Consider the following 12954-nt stretch of genomic DNA (forward strand, 5'->3'; position numbering starts at 1 on the left):
GGGAGAGATAGAGACAGATAGAAGAGTGTACGTAGAGATAAACAGGAAGAAACAGGGAGACTGAAAGATACATACACACACACACACACACAGACACACACACACACACACACAAACAGACAGACACACACACACACACACGTATTGACACATAGAGTTGACAAACACCTAACCTAAAGTACAATAGAAAAGGAGAAAGAGAGAGACAGAGAAAGAAATAAAGAGAGGAAAAGCAAGAGAAAAAGAGAGAGAAGGAAAGCGGGGGGAGGGGTGAGAAGGGGGAAATTCTAAATTATTCAGCACAAAGTGAGATCTTATTTTCCACGCTGCCGATCTGCTTGTCAACCGATAACGAATTCTTTCCCGATTAGCGGTTCACAATATCACCCATCGGCTCTGCCTTCTTCCTGATGGTTAAAACAAACCCCTAATTGGCCGAGCTTCTTAATTACGGTTTAACCCAAGTAGACCAGGGAATTGAGACCCCTTTATGAGTTGATAGATGGTGGGTAGGGGGAAGGGGAGGGAGGGGGAAGGGAAGGGGAGGGGGAAGGAGACTTTAGAATGTCAACTCAGCTTAAATTTAATATTACTTGCTGGTGTGTGTATGGTAACCTGAACCCTGAGGGAGGGGTGAGAAAGGGGGAGAGAGGGGTGATGGTGAGGGGGTGTGGGGCGATAAGGGTTTGTGGGGGGGGAGAGAGGAGGTGATGGTGATGGGTAGGAAAGGGTAGCGGGGGTGAGGTGAGGTGGGTGGTGATGGATGTGAAGGGGGGAAGCAAAGAGAGGAGATAATGTGGAGAGGGAGGAAACATGGGAAGGAATAGGAGAAATAGACTGAATGATGGAGAGGAGAGAGAGAAAAGAGAGGGATTATACAGAAGGGTAGAGAAGGGGGTTATGGGATATGAGGAGAAGGGGGAGTTAAAAAGAAGGAGGAATAGTGAAGATAGAAGGTAAAAGGCTCATAACATATACTGTGTTTAGGTGTGATATTACTCAGTGTGTCTCGGGCAGTTCTAGACAGGTACAACCCATGAAAACCTCTATTTCATCTGATGTTAATATATTGCTCTTTCTGTTGGGGAGGTGAAGACAGTCGAGTGCAGTGCCTCCTTATGTACCGTAAACTTAGTGTCGTGTGCTGTATCCGCGCTGCCTCTAATAAATCAACAGACCCTTATAACCTTATATTATTTCCACGGGAGGAACCACCAACCCACCATCCAAAGTCATAGAGTTTCGTAAGTAATTTCTTCATCCATAACAGTTTAAAAAGTTTCTACTGATTCTCAGTGTAAGAAATCGACACACTATTAACTGTTATCATGAGATTGAAGTTAACGTCCTTAAGGTAAAAATTCGGTGAACGGACCTTTTGATAACCCGGCCAAAGGAGGGGGGGGGGAGGGGGAACAAACCTTAATCCATCAGCCTCGCTTCTGTCACCCGCTGCCTCACACAACAATCACAAACGACCAATTATTTCCTCCAAAATATGTTGGTGTCACAGCGACCGCCTCGGGACTCCCTGGTTGGCCGCCTTCATGGTTCGTTTCTATATCAGAGTTTATTCAGTGACGTTCTTGTTAGTGGCGTAGCGAAACCATGATAGTTTGTTTTGTTTATGTGAATGACGTCATTATATTGGCAGTGGTTTCATGTTATAGGTTCATAGGTTCGTGTGAGGTTGTGTTGAGGTGTCGATACTCGGGTACAGATATGAATAGAAGTTCCATTTATACTCCTGTTCGAAACTGTTCCAAAACCTGAATGAGTGACTATAGATTCAGGTGAGTAAAGTGATTCTTATGGTTGACTTTTCATATATTATCTACTGAGCAGTTCCCTGAATGACTTACAATTTCATATAATAATTACTGACAGGAATGATAATGTTTTACGTCGCAATATTTACAACTTGTAGCTCCCCACGGCAGAGTTCGAGACATTCTCAGAAGGAAACACTCCCTTCGAAACTTGATAATTTCTTTAGCTTCAGCAATTCAAACTTAATTACAATCTCCAATGACATAAATACATAAAATCATTCTTCTGGTTGAAACGGATATGAGTAATAACCAAACCTTCTTTTAGCAATTAGGATCAGCGCACACAAAGACGCTCAACTTAGCATTTTAAACTTCAACTTGTCCGATTATGTGACGAGTGAGTCCTTGATTGATCCACGAGTCGTAGGCCAGTAACGTGCTAACCATGGCGGTTGAACACTGTGGTGACTGGAGACGATCTATCATTTAGCGCGACCACCTCCAAGACTCCGACCAGTACTGAGAGCGAAGTCCTTCTTAATCCTCGGGTAAGTCGTGTTCCTCAGTGGAGTGTTGCTTGCGTTTACGCTAGAGTGTTAATGAGCCTCCTGGGAAAGATATACTGATACGCCTTACTAGTTGATTGTGTGTTGTTGTTATCGCCTTTTGTCTTAATATTGATTTTAATATTTTTACCTCGTTGACTTTATTTCTGTTCTTGGTAATAATTGTTTCCGATTTCTTTTGAATTTAGTGGATTAATTATCATGATGATTTTAATTGTTTGCATTATTTTTTATTCTGGTTTATTTCTTATATCCTCTTGTTGTTTGTTATGGTAAACTTAGTTGTGGGTCTCAGGTCATAATATAAACATCTCGAAACATTACATATAAGATCAACACAAGACGTTATGTTTGTTGTCTACGTGGTTAGGTTAGGTTAGGTTGAGCAGAACTTGTTTACCTAAAGAGACACTACTGACAAACAGCCATCACGCCACCCCTCCCCATCACGCCACCCCTCCCCATCACGCCACCCCTCCCCATCACGCCACCCTTCCACCTCCATCATGCCACCCCCCTCATTCTATTATGCCACCCTTCCGTATCTATTACGCTAACCCCAACTAATCACGTCACCCCCACTCCACACGCCACCCCTCTCACTCCATCACGCCACCCCCACTCCACACGCCACCCCTCTCACTCCATCACGCCACCCCCACTTCAAACGCAACCCCTCTCAATCACGCCACCCTCTCACTCCACATGCTACCCTTCCACCCCTATCACGCCACGTTCACTCCACCACTCCAAGCCTTCCTCCATCATACCAACCCTCCTCCATCGTTCTTAATAATTATGAGGAAAAATAAAGACTTCTAGAGATATTTCATTCCAAGGGCATTTAATCTTGATGTTACGAGTGTAGTATATTTATGGTCAAACTTGAGTATAATCATTAGTAGTGTATACAAATATCTGTTAATACACACAATACACATTTTAGATCATGTGAATTTTAGACAGTGGTTAGGTGATGTACAATCCTGACAGAAGTTTCATAGTGTTAAAGTACAATAACCACAACATACAGTTTAAAGAAAGGTTGGGTTAGGTCAGGTTGTAGCTGAGTTAGGTAAAGTTAGGTTAGGTTAGGTTAGACTATAGGTTAAGAACGTGAGAATAGAGGAAACTGCAGCGGAGCTCATGTATACTGTACTAGACATCCCCCCCGTTTACACCCAACCCCTATCGCTCATATATCCGTCCAACCTATATTTGAAACAATCCAGCGTGTTCTAATTAATGATGATGTTTGGTAACGTGTTCCACTCACCCACTAATCTATTTCCAAACCAGTGTTTACCGACAGTGTCTCGCGCCTAAGTCTAAATTTGTCTAATTTAAAAACATTGCTGCGAGTTACTTTAGGAAAGGTCCTGACTATCTCCTCTGGTCCTGAGGCCACGAGTATCCTGGCGGAGACGTGTCATTGCTTCAGGCCATCAGTAACTGGGTGTCGCCACTAGACCCAGGCGTCGGGGGCGTCTCAATCTTGGTATCCTCCTTGTCGTCCTCTTCTAGTTTATCTTTCTTGGTCTTGCACTTCCCATTCTCATCCTTCTTTTCCTTATTCTTCTTTTTGTCGTCAGGAGGTAGAGCCCCCTCACGTTCCAGCACTTGTTCGCTGTTCTTCTGGGCACGGTAGCGGCGGCGGACCACAGCCTCACGCCGACGAAGACACACCCAGAATACGAGGAACACTGGCAAGGCTGCACCTGAGGGAGGGAGAAAGACGGAGGGGTAGCAGGTGGGGGTGTTGTGGAGGGGTGCTAGTGAAGGTGGAGGGGTGCAAATGAAGGTGACAATCGGGCCTTGATGATGATAATGTTGATAGCAGATCCTTACCGAAGATGATGGTGAGGACGATGCCGACGACCTGGTACTTGATGAGTTCCTTGTCAAGAAAGCCGATGGCGATGATTCCTGACGAGGCAGCTGTAGCGACGAAGAGCATCAGACACCAGGAGGAGATGAAGGTGTAGGAGAGCTTACAGTACTTGGCCTCCCGGTACACGTAGCTGGTCTCCTCGTCCATCTCCAGCGGGAAGCGGGCGTCGCACGTCCTCTGTCACGCATGGAGAGGTTGGAGGAGATACAACAGGTGGAGGAGACGAGAGACAACAGGTGGATGAAACGAGAGACAACAGGTGGGGGAGACGAGACACAACAGGTGGAGGAGACGAGACACAACAGAAGTCAAGATTGGTCATGGTGTTGGCTCGAAGGCTAACCTAACCTAACCTACTGTGGGATGGGGATGTTAATCTCCATGTCATCTTATATTTCCCCCATGATGTTAATTTGGATAAACTACTTGCAAACATTTTTTTTAGAGAATTTTATATATTGATAATTAATTTGTGTGTACATTACAGTCTGTGTGTTCCTCTACCTCCACCAAGAAGTATAAAATGCTGGCGACTCCTGCACCTCAGACAGTACTCGTGGCAGTGAGGTAAGTAGTACATGTCCTACCTTAACTAGTATAGGAGTAGTTGAAATGACGTTGTTGTGTTGCAAGATGAATGGCGGAACAAGATCCTCAAACGTGATATGTAACTTAGCTATATCAACATTATTTTGGGGCTCTTGAATTTGCGTGGGACAGACAAACAGAGGTGTTGGGAAATTCTCCGAGAAGTGAAGTATGTGAGGCAGGTGTCCTGTGTAGCCGTGTGGGTACAGTATTGACAAAGTTTCAACACTCCCTTCAGCTGGTTGTGAATGACGGGAGAGAGGGAAGGGAGGGGAGGGAGGGAGACAAGGAACGGGAGGGAGGGAAAGTGGCAGGGAGAGAAACAGTGAGGCCGTCAGGAGGAAGGGAGGGAGAGAGGCAGGGAGGGAGGCAAATAAGGAGGCAGGCAGGGAGGGAGGCAGGTAGAAAGGGGGGGGAGGAGGGAGGAGGCAGGTAGGTAGGGAGGAGAGGGAGGTAGGGAGGCAGGCAGGTAGGTAGGGGAGGAAGGGAGGACAGTTACCACAACAACACCGAAAACAAACAAGAATAGATAAACATAAATCAGTCAACAAAATAAAGTAATTCATTCTGGCAAAAGTTTATGTGTCTAATTATTGTGTTTACTCTGCCAGCTAAGATCAATGTCACCTTCATCAAATATGTAAACACTGAAATCTAGGCAGTAAAAAACATCGTAACACTTGGGAGATGATGTGATAGTTACCACACCGTGTTATTGAAAGATTATCTAGCGTGTGGGGTGATGGCGGGGATATACACGCTCAACACACACACACATGCACGCACACACACACACACACACACACATGCACGCACACACACACACACACACATATACACATTCTCCTCACTGCCACTGAAGCGTTAAATATGCATGTCACTGTCCGCAACGCAGGTGACCCCAACACAGACTGCGCACCTTCACCCTATCGGTATGAACGCGGTGAGTAGCGAGTCAGGTTCTGTACGAGTCAGGTATTTTATAACATAGGAACAATGAACTAAACAATATTATCGACTTAAATCTTTTGAGTAGTCTGGTAATTTGATGAATGTAGCAGTCTTACTTTAACACAAATGTCTATCGTAAATTTGTATTTTCTTCTAAGATACCGAAGGGTCGAGTTACTGTAGCTTGAGACAAACGCTGAGTATAAACAGGTGTCTCGCTCATTAGTAACGCAACTACTGACTCTTGAAGCACTTGAATACATCTAGATCCTTGAATATATAAATTCTCCTAAGTCAAGGTGAGACGGCGGTAAAGACAGGTTAATGAGCAATAAACACCTGGACCAGTGGTTGAATTTCTCACACACACACACACACACACACACATCTCACCCACACACCTCACACACCTCACACACACCTCATCCATACATACATACACACACCTTGTCCACACATAAACACACACACCCACACACACCTCACCCCCACACACACTTCCCATGAGACTCACACAACCGCAGCATGGGGTGACGTTTGTCATCTTCTTGCCTGTATTGGTGTCAATGTACACGTCAGGTTCTTCATCATTACCAGCCATCGGTACTGGGGTTAACTCCTCTTCATTTAACGGGGTATCAGGAGTCTCTGGGGTTTTGTGGGGTGTAGGATTCTCCGGGGGCCTGCTAAGTCGTCCTCCCTCCTGCACCATCCCCGAGGACAATGATCGAGGCATTTTTTTGCTCCTGGAGGTGAGGAATATTCAACATTAGTAACCTCTGTCTTGAAAGAATTGAATGGTGGGCTGATACCCTCTCATTCAATGTCTTCTAATGAGCGGTTATACAATGATTTATTGAATCACCTGAAAATTAGACGACCCCGCTTTATTTCATCTGATGCTTAAACACCCTAATGCTAACCTAATTTAACCTAACCTAACCTGCTCTAACCTAAACTCCCCAAATATTGTGCCTTGGTCTTGGTTGATGTTATTGTTCTAACGCGCCTCAAGCTGGAGTTTTCCTTACGCGTGTCTGAATGTTTTAAACCGTTTAGGGGAAAATTATGTAATAACCATTCACTGACGCAGGAAACAGTTGACTGATTTAGAGGAAAATTCAGTGAGAAATAAAATCACAGAGTGAACTTCCAAAAAATATATCAACTTCATGAATATTTACAACAAAGACATGAAGCTTTGCTTTGTGTATTCGTCAATTTACTGTCTTGTTGACCCAGGATAGTAAAAATAATTACTTCCAGTGACAACATAAGTCATTATCTAACTCTTATTCACTACATCATTTTACTATACAACAGGAAATCCACATGGAATAGTAAATCACCTGGCAGGAATTAACACGTGCCTAAAACTTTTCAAAATATTGTTATGCACATAAAGAGATTATAGTTTAATGTATTGATTCTCTAGCTGTTGCACAATAAGACGAAACATATGGTAAGGTATTTCCTAACTGTTTCTCTGGTCTATTTCCAACCTGTAAATGAGGATTGAGGAAACTGATAAAAACGCTGGGTTTTTTCTTTTCGTTTTGGTTTAGTTGAAACACCGCGAAGTAAACAAAGTCTGAGTCATCACTGAAAAGATAATTACGGTTCATCAACGTAACTCAAAAGATCAATTATAATTCCCTGTACAGAAAAATTAAATCCAGTTTAGATCATAAGAGCGATAAAGGCGAAACCTTATTCAAAAACCTCGATAATAAGATCAAAAAACATATTCGTCATTTATTTCAGAACAGATGATGAAATACCAGTGTTTATATCACACTCACGAGATCACTTAATATATTCTGCATCACGTTTAAGAGTATCCCGTGAAGACAAAAAAAAAAATCCATTAATAACAACTACATCACAGTAAACACAATGGTTATACTTACTAACACAACGCAGCTACACCGCCGCTCAGTTTGGTGAAGATGACACCTTGGCTGGGGAGGTTGTGACGTTTGCCGCCAGTGATAGCTAGTGAATCGACTTGTGTTTACTGTTCGCCTCCCTGGGCAACTAACGACAACCTCATGCAAAAATTAACTTCACAGACACGGACGATCCTCCACCATTATACTGTTTATTTTACTCGTTATGAAGTGTAATTAGAACGGGAGGAGATACGAGTTAGTGGTAGGAGTCCTTTGTGTCAAGAGACTGTTGTATGTTGGTGTTGGTTAAAATATTCCTTTACGTTCATTAATCAATTCGCTGTGATAACTTAATACATTCCCCCAACACATGCACGCAAACACTCAGGTATACGTATGAACTAGATAGGCCCTACACACACATACACACACGTTTCTTCTAACACAGATACACATTAATGTACAGTCAGACCATAAATTCATTTTACCCCGTCAGTGTCTAACAGTATGATAAATCGCCGAGAAATTTCCGTACAAAGCTCACACATGTTGCTTCACATTGGCAGCCCGGCTTTCCTTATATGGGAATATGTGGAGCTACCACCAACACTACACTTGTTGTAATGCAATTTCCTTTTCTTTGTATTCCTAAAATAGTTAACTTTTTCGTAAATTGAAGAATACAGATGGAATGTAAATAGGAAATTGAATATTATTTTTTTTTATCTCTTAAAAGTAGAATCTTGCCTTACTGAAATTTTTTTGTAATATGTTTCGAAATTGATTCGAATATTTCGAAAAACAAGGATAAGGAAAATGTCGTAGTAATACGTTTACCAACCCTCTTAAGACACCAGGAGAGAGGTAGTGTTCAGTTTGAAATCCATCACATCCAGAGGTAAAAGTAATTTATGAGCTGACTGTACACACAAACATATCTACACTTACACGAACCACAGCGCGCCTACAACCATACCAGCACACATTCCATCACTTTCATTTGTACAGATTGGAATGTAAATTTCTTATGGAGTATATACTAAATTCACTTCATTAATACAGAGCAACTCTTAAAAATAAACTCGAGACACTAATAAAGGTATTTTTAGGCCGTGTGAATACTTGTATACAGTGGTACTAATTTACCATAGTTAGTAGTATAAATAATATACATTTTCTATTAATTCTTGGAAAACCTTTACTCAAAGAAAACTTTACTCTTTGGAGTAACTTATCTTATTTAGTTAGCTCCTAAAAACACAGATCTTCCTTTATGCTATTCATGTAAAGTGGTATTTCATATTAATTTTATTCCATTGAATAGTATTCTATATTAAATGCATTCCATGTGAATATAATAGAGGAATATCTATATTTTTAAGAGTTAATTAAAAAAGATAAGTTACCCTCAAAACAGTAACGTTTTCTTTGTATGAGGCTTTCTTACAATTCATAGAATATGTAGATTTTACAGTGCCTACTATAGTAAACTGCTTTTGTGTATATACAATTATTATACATTGCCTAAAAATACCTTTATTTGTATGTTTTCTCTTTCACTAGTAATAAGGTAAAACTTTTATTATCAGTTATGGCAATATGTGATGTAGCACTCTTCAGGAGCTTACATATTTTAAGAGACTTAATCTGTTGTATAACGTTAAGAAGTCCACAGCCAACGGGTCCGACTAATTACCCAAATATAGCCGGAATGAAGTCAAATAATGGTCCTAGATGAATAAATCGGACTGCCAATCACTTCTCGACTAGTATTTGGTGTCACAAAGTTACAAAAAATTGGTAAACTTAATTTAATCTGAGTATCGAGTGCATGTACCTAACCTAACCTAACCTAACATAACCTAACCTAACCTAACCTAACCTAACCTAACCTAACACAACACAACTCAGATTAAATTATGTTTACCAATTTTTTGTGACTTTATGACACCAAATAATAATCGAGAAGTGATTCACAGCCCGAATTACGCTTATAGGACCATCATTTGACTTCATTGCGGCTACATTTGGATAATTAGTCGGACCGCAGCCAACCCCTTAGACTGGTAGAGAGAGAGCTGTCAGGATCGTGTAACCAGATGTTATCTCTTTGATTCCTGAATGACGTAAAGATGTGTTACATATACTCTCGTAACAAGAGAAACTGTGGAATATTTTCACTCTGTAGCTGCCTAACTGTTACCCTTCCAGCCATCGAAGGTTTTCAAGAAATAATACACGAACATTATTTCTAGATAACATTACGCCTCCTCAAGGGTGTGTGAACAGCTACAGGATACACCACTGAACAAAAGTCTAATATTACTCTCATTAGGGACTTATACACCATCAGAAGACATATTCTTTTGTCTCACAAGTAGTAACAAGAGAGATGTTTGTAGCATTTATTCACAATGTAAAGGTACGCCCCTCTAAGAAATATTTACACTATTTTGAAATGGAATCGGTTTTAGAGAAAAAAAAATGTATACCATCACGTTAAGGGCCACTGTTGCAGCTAAACGTCGTCCAAATTATAACTTTGTATCACTGAACGAATAATACATTGCACAGTGTTAAGAGATTATTAGTTAAAATACCTGTTGGTCTGATAATAAAGTTTTGTAGCTAGTAAGCTGATAATTGGTGAAAATTATCTTAAAAATTTTTCATAAAAGCCCGGACCCTGATAGCGTGCATCCCAAAGTGCTAAGAAAGTTGTGTAACGAGTTTGCCAAGACCCTTAAAATCTTGTTCTGCACATGTTTTGATGATCAAACTGTCCACAGTGACTGAAAAAGGGCCTAAATTGTTGATAATCCACATTTTCCCCCCAACGAACAAAACTCTCGCCCTTAATAACTCGGGAAGACAGTTCTGTCCTCACTGGTTCAGGGTTAGTGAGACTGGACTGTCTGTCCAATTAAAATGATAGGGTTATATCAATACTAGTCACTGTAACTAAGCATCGAAACCGTCAGAGAGAGAGAGAGAGAGAGAGAGCGCGAGCGTTGCCATAGATAATTTCTGGGAGACATAAAATACGATAGAGGATAATGAGAAGATGAGGAATTGGCTTCGTGATAAAAAAGGACGAGAAGTAGAAAGAGCAGAGTTACACGGTACTACTGATCGAGACTGTCAGTGTTGCACGTGTCTCACTCACTCTTGATGTTCTTTTGATTAGCAACAGATGAAGGTCCTCCTCCTCCCCCTCCTTCTACTGCTAATACTGCTTTTGTTGTTGTTCTCTTGTCACCCCGGTGTAACATAAGGTTATATCGACAACAGGTTCATATAACTACCTAGTGGACGATAATGTTTTACACCCACCCACCTTATTGCTTCACATTGCCTGTTATTTTCTACCATGTATACGTGACCGTCGCGAAGAATGAGTTTTTGTATATTCCTACATTGATTAATATACATATCCAAGTTTAATATTTAAGTATGTATATTTTTGTATATGTTTATGTATATACAATAAACATCTGTATTTATGAATATTCCTTACATTCGGGCTAAATAAAAAAAAACTATTCCGTTTTCATTACTGGAGACGAGATATCCTTCTAACATAGTTTGTTTATACAGTAAAGCAAACTTCCTTTTGTTACCCTGCAATAATCAAGCATTGGTAATTGATGACGTTAATTGATAAATAAATTACAGAGATTAATAAACATGTAAAAAGAGAAGGAAATGACACAAACGCTATTAATTTTATATTTTTCTTCTCAACATTTTCACTCTTGTAATTACTAATATTATAACATTTTTTTTAGACCTTCTTTATTTGAGTGCAGTGATACACCATTATAGTGTCAAAGCTCATATAAAAATAAAGGAATAAAAACGTTGATTAAAGAATGAATAAGATTTTCCAGGACAATGGGATGAGAAGCTCTAGTTTCCATTTGTTTTAGTTTTTATGTTCAGTATTTATTTGGGTAATTTTGTATCACATTTTATACTCTACACCGTCCGAACCTTAAACTAGAGAGTAAAAATGAAAAATTATTGTTGTTTTGTAACTGTGAAGAAGCATTAGAACAGCTGTAACCTCTAACCTATAATGCACTTAGTGAAGGTAGTACGATTATAGGGACTGTACAATACGTCTTGACCTGTTTGTGCCGACTATCACTACCTCACTGATCCAACTCCCAGCCAATATCTTCCAGTACTTAGCTGAAATTTTTGCGATCCTAAACGAAGAAAATTTATTTACGGTTTAAGTTTGTGATGGAATTCTATACATACAGGTTTCGTAAGTTGATTTATAATTTTCATTGACACAACCAGTGGCGTGTCGTGAGAAAAATGCTAGGGTAAGCAAATGACGCTGGTAAGATCTCTGATGAAGCTGGAGTAAGAATATTAATATCATTTTATTATTCATTTAACATAATTATAAAATAGGAAGTAATTAACAAAATATTATTTTAACTTACCATTTTAAACATACAGTGCATGCACATGCTGAACTTTGCTCCTCCTGCGACTGCATTTTCAGTTTGGGGGTATATTAATCCAAATAAATGCGTCGCACTCACACATCATGACCTCTGAAAGTCAACTGAATTTCTTACGTTGAGTGTTGACATAGACCGTAGCCTCATACAGTGATACCATCTCTTTCAAAACAAAATCTATCAATTCCAAAATGACAATGACATTATTCAAGTACTATGATAATGAGTCCAATAGTCTACGAAACTGTGAAACATAAAAAAGGTCAGATAATTATTATTTACGGATACGAATTTATCATTGAAAAAAAAATTAATGAACTGGTAATGCTGCAGCGAGTATAGGGGGTGGGGGAGGACGCTGTGCTTACGTTGTCCAAATTTCTAGCACAATTAATTATACTGGCTGATAATAACAAATATTATTGAGGGAACATTCCAGCATCAGAATGCTTTCCACAGCTTATTAAATTGATCTGAACCTTATTTACATGGGTTTGGAAAAAGGGGAGTAACATAAGTTAAATTATTTGTTCTCATCTTACGTCTGGCAATGGCATACCATTGACGCTGTGAGCTTGGGGTAACAAGGGTACTGCAGTGGAATATTGCGTACTTGAGGGATAGATTTTCAAGCGGAAAATGCCCGTCTTGCAAGTTTCACAAATTAACTGGGACAAAAAAAAATGCACAATGCTATACACGATTGAATTAAATAATATGTTAATTAAATAAGATATTTTTATTTGGAAGGGAATCATTGTTATAGGGTAAGCAATGCTTACCTTGCTTCTTATGAATACACAACTCAGTACGATT

At 40.1% G+C, this 12954-nt stretch overlaps 1 protein-coding gene across 1 annotated transcript; it reads right to left on the reverse strand.

Annotated features, from left to right (window-relative positions):
* Nucleotides 1-3595: 3595 nt before the first annotated feature.
* On the reverse strand, nt 3596-7757 carry LOC121878639. Its single transcript, XM_042384966.1, has 4 exons — nt 7679-7757; nt 6283-6514; nt 4187-4406; nt 3596-4056 (listed from the first exon to the last, which is right to left on the reverse strand). Exons 2-4 carry the CDS (start codon nt 6502-6504, stop codon nt 3776-3778), a joined length of 723 nt encoding a protein of 240 aa, XP_042240900.1. The 5' UTR covers nt 6505-6514; nt 7679-7757; the 3' UTR covers nt 3596-3775.
* Between the last annotated feature and the right edge of the window lie 5197 nt (nt 7758-12954).

Source organism: Homarus americanus, unplaced genomic scaffold (assembly GCF_018991925.1).
Source record: "Homarus americanus isolate GMGI-L3 unplaced genomic scaffold, GMGI_Hamer_2.0 scaffold44246, whole genome shotgun sequence".
Classification (NCBI taxonomy): Eukaryota; Metazoa; Arthropoda; class Malacostraca; order Decapoda; family Nephropidae; genus Homarus; species Homarus americanus.

Bases quoted from the DNA above. Each gene is read 5' to 3' on its own strand.
- LOC121878639 (XM_042384966.1), bottom strand. From the start codon at position 6,504: ATGCCTCGATCATTGTCCTCGGGGATGGTGCAGGAGGGAGGACGACTT. The intron at 4,407-6,282 runs GTGAGTCTCATG...CATGCGTGACAG, and splicing joins TCACCCCATGCTGCGGTTGT to AGGACGTGCGACGCCCGCTT. The intron at 4,057-4,186 runs GTAAGGATCTGC...TCCCTCCCTCAG, and splicing joins CGTCCTCACCATCATCTTCG to GTGCAGCCTTGCCAGTGTTC.